The following is a 12,455-nucleotide window of genomic DNA, read 5'->3' on the forward strand; positions in this document are numbered from 1 at the left end:
TAGCTAACTCATCTCTCCAATTCGTCCATTGATCTGAGGAAGCAATTGATCCTATAATGTCCTCCTCTTCATTAATGTCCACATTTTCCATCCTATCATATTCGACTTCTCCAAGATCGAGTGTCATTTATCTTCTAATCAGATTATGTATCAGACAACATGCAGTAATGATTTTGATTTGTGTTGCAATTGGGTAGAAAGATGGACTTCTTAAAATTGCCCATCGCATTTTAAGAACCCCAAAGCATCTTTCTATGATATTCCTAGCTGATGCATGCTTCATGTTGAAATACTCTTGATGATTTATGGGTGCACAACCATCTCTCCATTCGGAAAGGTGATATCTTGTTCCCCTATATGGTGCAAGAAATCCTTCACCATTTGTGTAACCAGCATCCACTAAGTAATAACAACCTAACACAGAAAAATTTCTCCTATTAGTTTATGCAATGTTAATCCACTCGATGAAATATTTAAGGATTGGTCTTACCGGTTGGTACTTTTAGTCCATTTGGCCTACTTATTGCATCTCTAAGTACTCTGGAATCTGAAGCGGAGCCTTCCCAACCCGGTAATACAAATATAAATTCCATATTCGGGTTACATACACCTAAGACATTTGTTGCGATCTCACCCTTTCTTGTTCGATATCTTGGCTTATTGATTTCAGGTACTTTCACCTTAATATAAGTTCCATCTAATGCTCCCAAACAATTCTACGACACAAACAATTTTACTAACGTCAGATAATGCTACAAGTCATCTAACTATAAAATTAATAACCAAACTAGTCCACATACGTACCTTAAACATTTTCCATCTATCATCCGAGCAATTATCCGACACAGGTTCAGGATGCCTCAACAAAATGGAATGTAAGCGCAACACCCCATTCAATACTGAATTGAAATATCTACTAATTGTCTCCCCTGATCTATAGAATCGACTGATAATTGTACGGTTTTTTGTATGATAAGCAATTATGTGCAAAAATATGCACACTTGCTCTTCCAATGTAACAGTACCATCTCTTTTCATATATCCATCTTGGCGTAATAACCGACATAAAATAACAAATGTTCTCCTATCCATCCTCAATTGACTAATACAAGTGACATCATTGTCCAACAAACTATCTATAAAAGATGTACGCAATTCGGTATTCCTAGTTATTCTATTCCTAACACGTCTTTCATTTTTCCTTTGCCACGCTACATACATGTACATAAAAAAGATAAACATAAAGCCCCAACAAAAAGATTGAATCACAACTAATTTTCTTCTATCCATCTCTACAAAAAAGAAAAAAAAAACAACAAATAAAAAAAAATTATCAGAAATACAATAAATTGAGCTGCTATTGCCAATACAATTGAATAAATACAGAAAACAAAAATCTTCCATAAATAATATATTTATATATTAGCATTCACAATAAACATTATATATATTTGGAAGGTCAAAATAAAAGGTGGATTTAAGTATTTTTAATATATATTCAATAATGTTTATTCATACTATTCTATAATAATATATATTATAAGAACAAGTTTGTAGGCGAAAACAAAACATTAATTAAAAGTGTTGTTCAATAAGTAGTTTGGTTTTTAATTTTTATTAGTTTTACCTGATTACATGCGATGTGTTTGCTATAAATATTTATTGGTGTAGTTTTAATCAAAGTTTGTTAAGCATTTAAAATAATAATAAATTTAAATATAAAGGTTAAAAACACTAAATTAAAAACTATTTTAAATTTAGTTTAATGTTGTGATTTTATTTCTTGTTTTTTTTAATTTTTTTATAAAAATTATAATTAATTTAAATGAATAATAAATTATAACTACCATTAACTCTAATAAATATATATTTTTAGACAACATCCCTAACAAACATTTTCAATGAAGAAAGGAGACAAAATCAAAACCCGAAAAGCAGCCATTTAAAAAGTGATTAAACTACATTATGGTTTTCAAACAAAGAGAAGGAATCCAATCAATGAAGCCCACAAGATTGGCCTTGACACTTTCGGCTAATTTGGGCTTATCCCAATGATCCAATTTCCATGGCCTATTCACTAACCTGGATGCAAGAACAGAGATATATGATTGACTGGAATTGGAATAATCATATTTACGTGCCCCAACATAAGAAACCAAACCAGTTAGCAATTTAAAGTATGACATGAATGCAAGCTACTCCAAATTTCAAGTTATCAAAATTCGTCTGCAACTTCTAATTCCCTTTTTCTCAGAATATGTAACACCTTCGAAACAAACAGCAATAAATCTTAACATTGATTATCATAATATGCAAAGTAAAGTGAAAAAAAAATAGTATAATTAAAAGAGATAAAATGAAGTTATTCAACCCTCAAACTTACCATTATGTCTAAAATAAACTCCAGTATTTATATTTTATTTACTTTTTCTTTCTCAGCGGAGGAAATATCATTTTTCGCAGAAGCTTTTAGCAATATATCTTCTGAAAAACTCAACATTTCTTCTTCCCATCTTCAATACTACATGCAGGCTTTTAATCATTATATGGTGAAGACAAGCACAGAACGACCATCCCTTGAACTCGACCAGAGATTGGATTAAACTAAATATTCGAAAGCAGCTTTGCTCATCAATTCTAATCCCAAATAAACAAGGATTTTAAAATTTTTGTAATATCAAATTTTATATGTAACTCATGTTCTTGATATGATATCATATTATATGTACAGATAATTAAGTAGCTAGATACAGTTTCCATATATGTATCTAAAACATATACGATTTAAAAAGGCAATCGACAAAAGAAAATCAAAGACTCTTTACAGGAAAACATACAACTGATAAGCATACGACGCTTAAAGTTAGCATAAGTGAATCATATTAGCTGGAAGCAATACAAGACATGTCAATTCTAATTTGTTCCATACAAATAAATTATGATGTAATATTTTGGTCAGTGTTCACATCATGGAGCACAAGTAGAATTTGGACAGCAACAAGCATAATATATCAACTACTCCACAGATAGTAGGAGAAAAGACACAAAGAAATCGCTACAGAAAAACCCATAAAAGCAGAGCAGCTAGACCAAATCTCACAGAACAAAACCATCCACTCCCATATCAATTATGTCTGCTGTCCTTTCCTTCCACATATACACAGGAAATAAAAAGACAAATGGCTTGCATAAACTTGAATTCTTATTTTTTCTTTTTTTTCCATAGAAAGCTAAAGATTACACTCAAATTCATTGAACAAATAACAATGACAAATTAAATATAACATGCATAGATATGCCTTCAACACCTAATAGTTAACTACAACAATCTGCAAAGAGATAATCTCTCTCTCAACTGTACGTTCCTCAATTATGGCCAGATTATCTTATAACAATGCGTTAGTACAAGGAAGGCAGAAAGGAAAACAAAATAAAAAAAATCCCAATCAGACCATCTTTAATCATACAAACACATCAAGGGCCAAGTTGTCTTTTTCAAGAAACCATTTATGCTTTATATACGTTTACTTATATTGGCTTTCATCATTACCAACATTATTGCTGACAAGCTCACATTTTTCTTTCAATCTGATCCTTTAACTAGGTACATATCTGATGAACACCACTCATGCATCACAATATCCTAAATCTTAAACTCATATTCCTCTTCCAATATTGACCCTTTCAAAGGTACATATTTCATATTTGATGAATATGCAGATGCTCACAATGATCTACATTTTATCCACCTTAATTCTAATGGCAGCATTCTCTCCATATTTCCCTCAAGCTTGGATAATAAGGATAAATTTTCTGGCAGTTTACCAGTAAGCTTGTTATGTCCAAGACTTAGATCTTAAGACAAGCAATGACATCCTATCCGTTTCATTATTTCCTCCAAGTACTAGGAAGAGTGAAGTCATGAAGATAAGGATTTGTACAGAAAATGACCTAAGTTTGCTTATATTTATCATGCTAGGCAGCTTTCTAATTCGAAATTTTGTGAAAAATCTTGATTCACTGGCTATGAATCTGTGATGGGTGTGTTAAGCAAAAGAATGAGTGATTTATGACGTTATGTACAAAAAAATACAACGTTATGTATGGAAACGTGAATGGTGAGTGCGTACATTCAGCGGAAGGCTAGCAAGAAACAAGCAAAAGACAGAGAGAGTATTGGGAATGAATAATTACCTGTTAGATACGGTCACTGGCCTTGGGGATCAGCAGGGTGGAAGAGTGGGCAATGAGGGATTGGGGAAAGGCAAGGGAAAAAGAAATGAAATGCTGGAATTTCGGAGTTGGGAGAGAAGGCCGGTTGCTGAAATACTGAAATGCTGAAATACGATTACAAATTTAATAATTCAAAACTAAATAACAAAATAAACCACAAATTAAGCACAGATATCGGCCACTCACAGTGACAAATTAAGCACAAAACCCAGTTTTCTGGTCGACATTTGGGTTGAGATTTGAGTGAGGACTCTTGGCGACGATAGAAAGGGTGTGGATTCCAGATTGGAGCTCGTCGATCTATCCTGCGTACCAAACGATGCCGTTTCACGGAGTTGGGAGAGAAGGCCGGTTTCGGGAAGACAATCTGGTTGAAATGGGTTTCGCCGGCGGCAGAGTTAGGGTTAGCTTTGACAGTGGCTGGCGTGCTGGTAGTAATGGCTTCAAACGTCTTCGAGGTCAAGAATGGCTTCAAATCGAAAAGAAGTGGCGAACGGGTGTGAGAGGCAGGTTGAAAGCATGGAAAGAGGGCAGGACAAAAGTGACCCAGGTGTTTTGGTGGGTCAGTTTTGTCCCCCTCGTTTCGGATAATTCGACTAACGGGACACATTTATCCCGTCCTTCATTTTCCTTCCCGAACACCAGATTGGGACTCAAACCCATCCGGTCCTGGCCAGTCCCATGTAACAAACACCACCTTCAAGAATTAAAAAAAAAAAAAAAAGCCCATTGCATACAGTACTCTAATTATTTATTAATCGAACATATACTAAACCGCCCCCCAAAACTATGTTAACAATTTCTTTTAGGTTCATTAAAAAAAATAGTTTTCTTTTAGCTAATTAAGTTGGATTTCTTTGAATGCCAAAAGAAACTAAAAGCCAACGGAGCCAAAAGCAAAGAAAAATAAAATAAAATAAAATGGTAATAATAAATCAAAAAATTGAGGAAGTAATTTCCTAGGAGTTAAAGAACGATCCCTCAACAACACAATTCAAAGCCCATGACATAAAAGGCCATCGATCCTCTATGTCCCTTCTTCTTTAACAATTTCTTCATTCAAATTTAGTATTTATGATCAAATAAAATTTATAATTATTATCGATTATAGATGAGAATGTTACTCCATTTATGATTGTTTCAACACTATAATCATACAAGCTTTTTCTTTTTTTTGCTTGAAAGATTATTATTATCTTTTTTTGGGTCATGAAACTTCGCATTGACATGTTTCTGTATCGTACAGTTTAATCTTAGCCCACACTTTTTAACACCAACATGCAATTTAGGAATAATTTGTACGATATATATACACACAAATTAATTAAATTACACTTTTCTATTTTGGTGAATAAATTGAATAACACTTTAGCCGCGTTTATTTGATTATCAAAACACAGGGCCATTGGTGTATAATTTTCGCTTCTTTTCCAAGCAATACATTCTACGTTTTATTTTATTTTATTTCATTTTTTTGATGAAGAGCAATACATGCTATTGTTGGACAATCATGCCAATGGAAATGAGATAATTATATGGTTCTAATATCACACAAACAAAAGAACCGCACACAAAACAGTTTTCCAGAACAACAAGAATAATTTTTGCATCAAATAATTAAATAGGATAGGCCTCGATGATGGATGGTATGGCTGGAATCCTGATGATTTTGTAACGAGGAAATCCTGCTTCCTCCAATATTCTTTTCCACTCAATTTCAGTGCGCTCTTTTCCACCTGTGGTATGTGCCAACATTACCAAATCCATTATTATTCGTGTTTCTTCAAATGCGTCTTTGTTATCTTGCTCAAAGACAACATCTACAATGATAACTTTTCCGGTCTTCTCCGGTATTGCTTTCCGACAATTTTTTAATATTTTTACGCATAACTCGTTGCTCCAATCATGAAGTACCGACTGCATATAAAATATTTCAATTATAAAGGTTGAATATATGCCTCACCTCAATTGTTAAACATACCAAAAAAAACATTATAACAAAATTATGTTCCAATGTGAAAATCAACATATATTAGAAAAAAAACAAAAAATTCCAATCTTTTCGAAGTATCGATTACGTACCTTCATGAAAATGGCATCAGCATTAGGAATTGACACAAACATATCCCCTCCAATGTGAGACACCCCAGGATAATTTGGTGCTGTGTCAATGACATGTGGCAAATCAAAGTTGATAGCTCTGATGTGCGGATAAGATTTCACAATCTCATACATATCACCACCGGTCCCACCTCCCACATCGACCAATGATCCTATGCTACCAAACCCATCTTTATAGGCTGGTAGGACCGCCCCCATGAAGATCTTGACCATACATCCCATACCATCATTGAACAACTTGTTCAACTCAGGATTTTTTGATGCAAAATTCCATAAATCACAACCATGAGCCTTCTCGAATGGATGGCCTCCATCTTTGACACAATGGCTAAGGTGTTGCCATGGAGCCAACATCCATGGATTGTTCTCCACAAGTATCAAGGCCACGAGATTTGGCTTGGTGTCCCACAATAGCCATTTTGAGGTCTCATTCAGTCCATAGAGAGTGTCTCCCTCCTCTGATGAATGATGTGCGGTGAAGATCTTTTTGTGGACTAACCTTCTCATAATGCGTTCGAGGTAGGATATTTCTGCACTGGGTGAATCAATAATATGAGAAGCTATTTGTGACAGAGTGATGGGTTTTCCATAAGAGTTTATAATATCGGCAATACGGAGTTGTACTGCACATTTCAGTGCCATTGAGCCTGTAAAGGCAAACATGAGTTGCCAAATCTCTGCTTGGCCAGTGAGAAAATTAGCATCAAATTTTGCTTCTTCCATTTCTCTCTTGCTCTCTATATTTCTGTCTGATTAAGATGGGAAAGAGCAAAGATTATTGTTGGCAAAGGACGCTGAAAAGATAAGCATAATATAGACTAACTGAGATACAGAGAAGGTGCTTTCTTTTTTTTTATTTTTAAATTGTGAAATAATTGTCCAGTAATGCCTCATAAAATAATGTCTATTTGAAAGGGAATTGTAAGCCTCGTGACAAATTTGAAAGAAACGTTTTTTTATAGAAAAATATTTTAAAAAAGAGCAAAATCTTAATAGGGCCTACTCAAATCTATGGGTTAATTATGCATTTTATTTTAATGAAAAATAAATGGATTATTTAATACTCAATATGGCGAATCTTATGTTCATCATTCTTTTTTATATTAATTAATTTTATCTTTATCGTCTGTATATATCATGCATGTTAAAGATATTGAGATTTTTTTAATATGTCAAATGAGCAAAAATTGCATGGTCCGAGGACAACCAAATCCCTAGATGCAAAAAATTGTCACATATCAATCCCATATATAAGTCCCATACAAAAGGACTTCGTAATCCCAGCTCTATAGAACTTTTTGCTATGTCAAATATAGTGATTGTAACCATAAATGTCCAATTACCCCACTCCTAATATTAAAAAATGATTAAACAAACCATAGATTGTGATAGCCTAATATCTATAACCCCGTGTAAGTAATCTCAAATTAAATTTAGGGGAACGTTTTAACCGTTTATTTTGTCCTAAAGACTGAGTTTCATTTGAAGTCTCTCCTAAGGATAAGTCACACATTTTTTAAGTGAATAATCTCATAAACCTTTAAATTCAAAGATATGCACCAACAGTTTCTAAAAGTATACAAAGATATTGTCGTTGAAGAGGGCCCCAGTGAGTGTCACAAAATGAAGAAAATAAATTACAGAGATAAAACAAAGCCTATGGTGGGGCTGGCTTCATTTTTAATTGATGAATTTTGAAAGCAAACGTATCTTCTGTTTTTTTTTGGGGTAAAGAAAACAAATGTATCATCTATCATGACAACAATGTTATCATATAGGATATGCCACAATAATGCATTGTTTAGCTGGAAATTTGATGATTCTGTGTTGGGGGAAACCTCCTTCCTTTAACAACTTTTTCCATTCCACCTCTGTTCTTTCTTTTCTGTTGGTCAATACCATCGTCTTTAATTCCGATGTGATTTGCGATTCTTCGGGTATGTTATTGTCTTCTTGTTCAAGAACAATATCCACAATTATAACTTTTCCATTTTTTTCAGGTATTGCATTGTGACAATTTTGTAGAATTTTCACACATTCTTCGTGGCTCCAATCGTGTAGTATGCCCTGCATATGTATACTCCAAAAATACATAAAACCATAATGATAATAATAATAAAAAAAACTAGTATTATATTTTATTTGGTTTTGATATAGGAAATGATTTATGAAAAAAAATTATAAAGTCATCACACTATAAAAAATATACAGATATGACAGATAGTAAATTATACAGATTATCTGATAATCGTGGATATTTTTTTCCATATTCTTTTTGTATAATTTTCTTTCTATATTATTTTGTTGTTTTATATATCTAAAATATATAAAACAATACTAATTAAAAAAAAAATTATATAGCTTTGCTAAAAACGTAGCAATCCCTCTCTATAAAAGGTGCTTTTGTCGACAACAAGCCGATAGCACGCCACTTATGATTCATTACTGACACTTGTTTTATTTATCCAAAATATATAAAACAATACTAATAAAATAAAATAAAAAACTAGTGCTGAATAAAAGATTATAATTTAATTATTACCTTTAGTAAAACTGCATCTGCACTGGGAATATTCTCGAACATGTCACCTCCAATGTGAGAAACCCCTTGAAAATTTGGAGCTGTGGCGATAACATGTGGTAGATCAAAGTTGATGGCTTTGATATGTGGATGAGATTTCACAACCTCATGCATGGTTCTTCCCGATCCACCCCCAATGTCCACCACTGATCCTACACTTTCCAATTCATCTTTATATGCTGGTAAAAACACATCTATCAAAATATCAACGGTGGTGGTGGTTGACATAGCATCATCATCAAAGGAGTTGTTGAAGTCGGGGTTTGTCAATGCGAAGTCCCAAATATCACCACCATCTTCATCATCTTTGACACATTGGCTGTGGTAATTCTCCAATAGTATAAAGGGGACAAGGCTTGGTTTGGAGTCCCATAATATCCATCTAGAAAGATGTGTGAGATCGTACAAAGTTTCTCCACCGTCCGATGGGCGATGCGCGGTGAAGATGTTTTTCAGGACTAATAATCTCATGATGCGTTCGAGGTAGGACATATCTGGACAAGATGAACTGGTAATATCAGAAGCTATTTGAGACAATGTGGTTGGACCACCATGCGAGTGTATAATATCAGCAATGCGTAGCTCCACCGCACATTTCAGGACCATTGAGCCTGCAAATGCAGACATTTGCTGCCAACCCTCTAATTGTTCTATTAGCGATGCATCAGCTTCTGTTTTTTCCATGTTGATCTCTCTCTCTTTTTTCTTTTAATCGATTTTTTGCTTAATTTTGATGGAAGGAGAGCAATATGATAAAGTTATTGCTCATTGAAGCTTGGTATATATACAATTCAAACAGGGGTTTATGACTTATGCGTTACGATTCTCTCTTTCTTTGTTTTTTAATTTTTTTTTTTGGTTAATCATCCTCTGTTTCTTTTTGTTTTATGTTAATACACAACCATCTTGGTTAGATAACTTTTCTTTTTTTGTGGATGTAATATTTTCTGTCTCTCTGTCACTTCATGGTGGACTAACCATTCGTTCCCCATAAATAGAATGGATAGTTTTTGAGAGACTGTTATGCCAGCTTATTGAATACGGGATATAAAAATTAGTTGGTGTGTTGTGGTGTTTTTACTTTTCTAATAATTGAATTGGAATCTTTAATGCACCAGCACCTTCCCGATAAGATTTATACAAAATTAATAATTCATTGTTACACTTGCAAAATTAATGGAAGAATTAATTAGGAATAATGGAAGAAAATATTGAAACAAAAGGAAGTTAACCATTATAGTCAAATTGAAAATTAGGCGCTCATGGGACTATCAGGTCCCCTGTGAGAATCTACACGTGGGACCTATATAATGTGATATGCTTTGTGCGAGGGGATTTGGTTTTTACTCTTGCAAGTCCATCCATGGGGTATATATGTGATTAGACTCTTTAAAGCAAGCATAAAAAAAGCTTGGTTTCTTTACTTTTTGAACCCTAATCGGATATTCTCCCAACCTGCTACACAAAAAAGTAATTTTTACAATGTTGTTGGTAACTTAATTTTATACAACTCGGTGTTTTCATGGCCTTTGCGGCGCGTCAATTGGAGATAAGCAATGCAAAAGAAACAAGCTGTATGATGTTGTGAGCTGGTTATGCAACTGGATGCGGTGGGGAAATCCGTGTCAGCCTTTGTCACTATACACCCTTGCCCTGTTTAGGCTGAGCTGAAGGCTTTGGATTGAACCAGATATTTATTTGTTTAAGGTTTTACATTCCATTTAATTAGATTAAAAAAAAAAAAAGTTGCTTGTCCCTTGATTTAAATCGAAATGACTAGGAAAATCTAGGGTGGTATTGGATACTCCAGTGCTCAGACATGATACCAGGTACCCTATACATAAGCTATAAAGGTACATCTCTTGATACATTTTTATTTTCTTATTTTGCATTGAAGTGGATAATTCAAATGTAAATCATAGCATTTGGTTTTTACTATTGGGATGTCCTACTTTTACTATTTTTGGAAGCAAAAGCTATAAGAATTAAAGTTAAAAATTGTTTCAAAAACAAAAACAACTAAAAATTATTCACCTAATTAAGTGCTACTATATAGTTAGTTTATGGCTGTATATAGATTAAAATCCTCACCAAATCTTCCAACCCCATCGCAATTAATTAGTATTTGATCCAAATATGGATCAACAAAATTATTGTTACTGTATTTGTCCATCATAGATCTCACACCCTATGTGAGAGAAACGGTTTATATATCCCGCAGGATCTCTCCAAGTCCTTCATGATGACAAAGGTAAGTTCTTTATCTTCAGCGCCATAATAATGGAACATTTATGGTGGATGTGTAACCAAGCTATCCATAAGAATCCCTCTGTGGATTCATTCTTCTCGATAGAGGTTATCTTGTCTAAATACAAGGAAATCCTGGTAGCTTACAATTGTGAAGAGCATTCATCTGCATTGGTCAGGTTTGATTTAAATCCGCACAAACGGAGACGCCCACCAAATGGTGTAATCAAAGGCAATTCAGACGTAGCAATGAAGGATGGTGGCAGCTTCTTGGCGATAGTGGTGGGGGGGAACGATAAAGGTGATGTTGTGCATGTACATACCTTCAAGTCGGCGATCTCTATCCCCGAAGTGGCAGAGATGGAAGATATTTTAGGAATGATGCAAGTATTGTTATCATTTGGCTGGACAAATGCATACCTAGAAACAGATGCCTTAATAGTTCACCAAGCAATCACTAAGAGAGACAGAAATTGTCTTAATTGGACTGCACACAGAAGTTTTGAAGACATCTTTTCTTTTATTCCTAGTTTTGACTCTATTTTGTGTTCTTGGGCCTCCAAAGAAGGCCAACAAATTAGCCCACGTGGTGGGAAAATGAGCGGCAAATCAAAGTTTTAGTGGTCTGTTAACCCTATTTATTTATCATCTTCTTTTGTTGTATGTGTGACTGGGAATAATGTACCAGAGAAAACTATCTGAGTCTGAACTAATATTGTTGTATCTTCTTTTTGGTTTAAAAGGGGAGAATACCGGTTTCAGAAAAAAAAAGAGCTTCGGTTTATAAATTTGGCGTTCCTAAGTTTTTTTTTTTTTTTTTGGGTGTTTGTCCCACACTCTGTCTTTTAATTTTTTATTTTTTTTGGATGTGACACTCAGGCTTATTAAGAATTAATTTGTTAAACACGGCTTTCCATTTACCAGGAAAAAAAAAAAAAAAAAAGGGATTATCACGTCCCTGTTCAAAGAAAAAGGGATTATCATGTCGTACTCTTTATTTGGAATAACAGTGTCGGATCGGAACCATGTAGTCCATTTATGGCAAAAATGTTCACAAGTCTATCTTGGGGAAAGACAAACAGAAAAAATTATATCCACACAATAGAAATGTTGAAATAATAAACCCCGTTTAATTTGTACATCCTCAACTAACTAAGAAGTATATTTTCAATAACGATGTTGTATTCATATTATAAATTTTGATATTCATTTTATATTTTTAATTATTTTTTTTAATATTTTAAAAATATATTTTGTTAAAAAGTCATAAGGT

General features: G+C 33.8%; 3 protein-coding genes across 3 annotated transcripts; all 3 read right to left on the reverse strand.

The window, feature by feature from the left end:
• Positions 1–127: 127 nt before the first annotated feature.
• Positions 128–4,843, reverse strand: LOC132803580 (protein ALP1-like). The gene is made up of 4 exons (XM_060816815.1): positions 4,420–4,843; positions 805–1,211; positions 491–716; positions 128–414 (listed from the first exon to the last, which is right to left on the reverse strand). Exons 1-4 carry the CDS (start codon positions 4,841–4,843, stop codon positions 128–130), a joined length of 1,344 nt encoding a protein of 447 aa, XP_060672798.1.
• An 806-nt stretch (positions 4,844–5,649) lies between these two features.
• LOC107416634 (desmethylxanthohumol 6'-O-methyltransferase-like) lies at positions 5,650–7,236 on the reverse strand. The gene is made up of 2 exons (XM_016025153.3): positions 6,316–7,236; positions 5,650–6,150 (listed from the first exon to the last, which is right to left on the reverse strand). The coding sequence occupies exons 1-2, from the start codon at positions 7,075–7,077 to the stop codon at positions 5,851–5,853; spliced, it is 1,062 nt and encodes a 353-aa protein (XP_015880639.3). The 5' UTR covers positions 7,078–7,236; the 3' UTR covers positions 5,650–5,850.
• An 885-nt stretch (positions 7,237–8,121) lies between these two features.
• On the reverse strand, positions 8,122–9,785 carry LOC107416638 (xanthohumol 4-O-methyltransferase-like). Its single transcript, XM_016025156.4, has 2 exons — positions 8,897–9,785; positions 8,122–8,421 (listed from the first exon to the last, which is right to left on the reverse strand). The coding sequence occupies exons 1-2, from the start codon at positions 9,617–9,619 to the stop codon at positions 8,125–8,127; spliced, it is 1,020 nt and encodes a 339-aa protein (XP_015880642.3). The 5' UTR covers positions 9,620–9,785; the 3' UTR covers positions 8,122–8,124.
• Between the last annotated feature and the right edge of the window lie 2,670 nt (positions 9,786–12,455).

This window comes from Ziziphus jujuba, chromosome 4 (assembly GCF_031755915.1).
Source record: "Ziziphus jujuba cultivar Dongzao chromosome 4, ASM3175591v1".
Lineage (NCBI taxonomy): Eukaryota > Viridiplantae > Streptophyta > Magnoliopsida > Rosales > Rhamnaceae > Ziziphus > Ziziphus jujuba.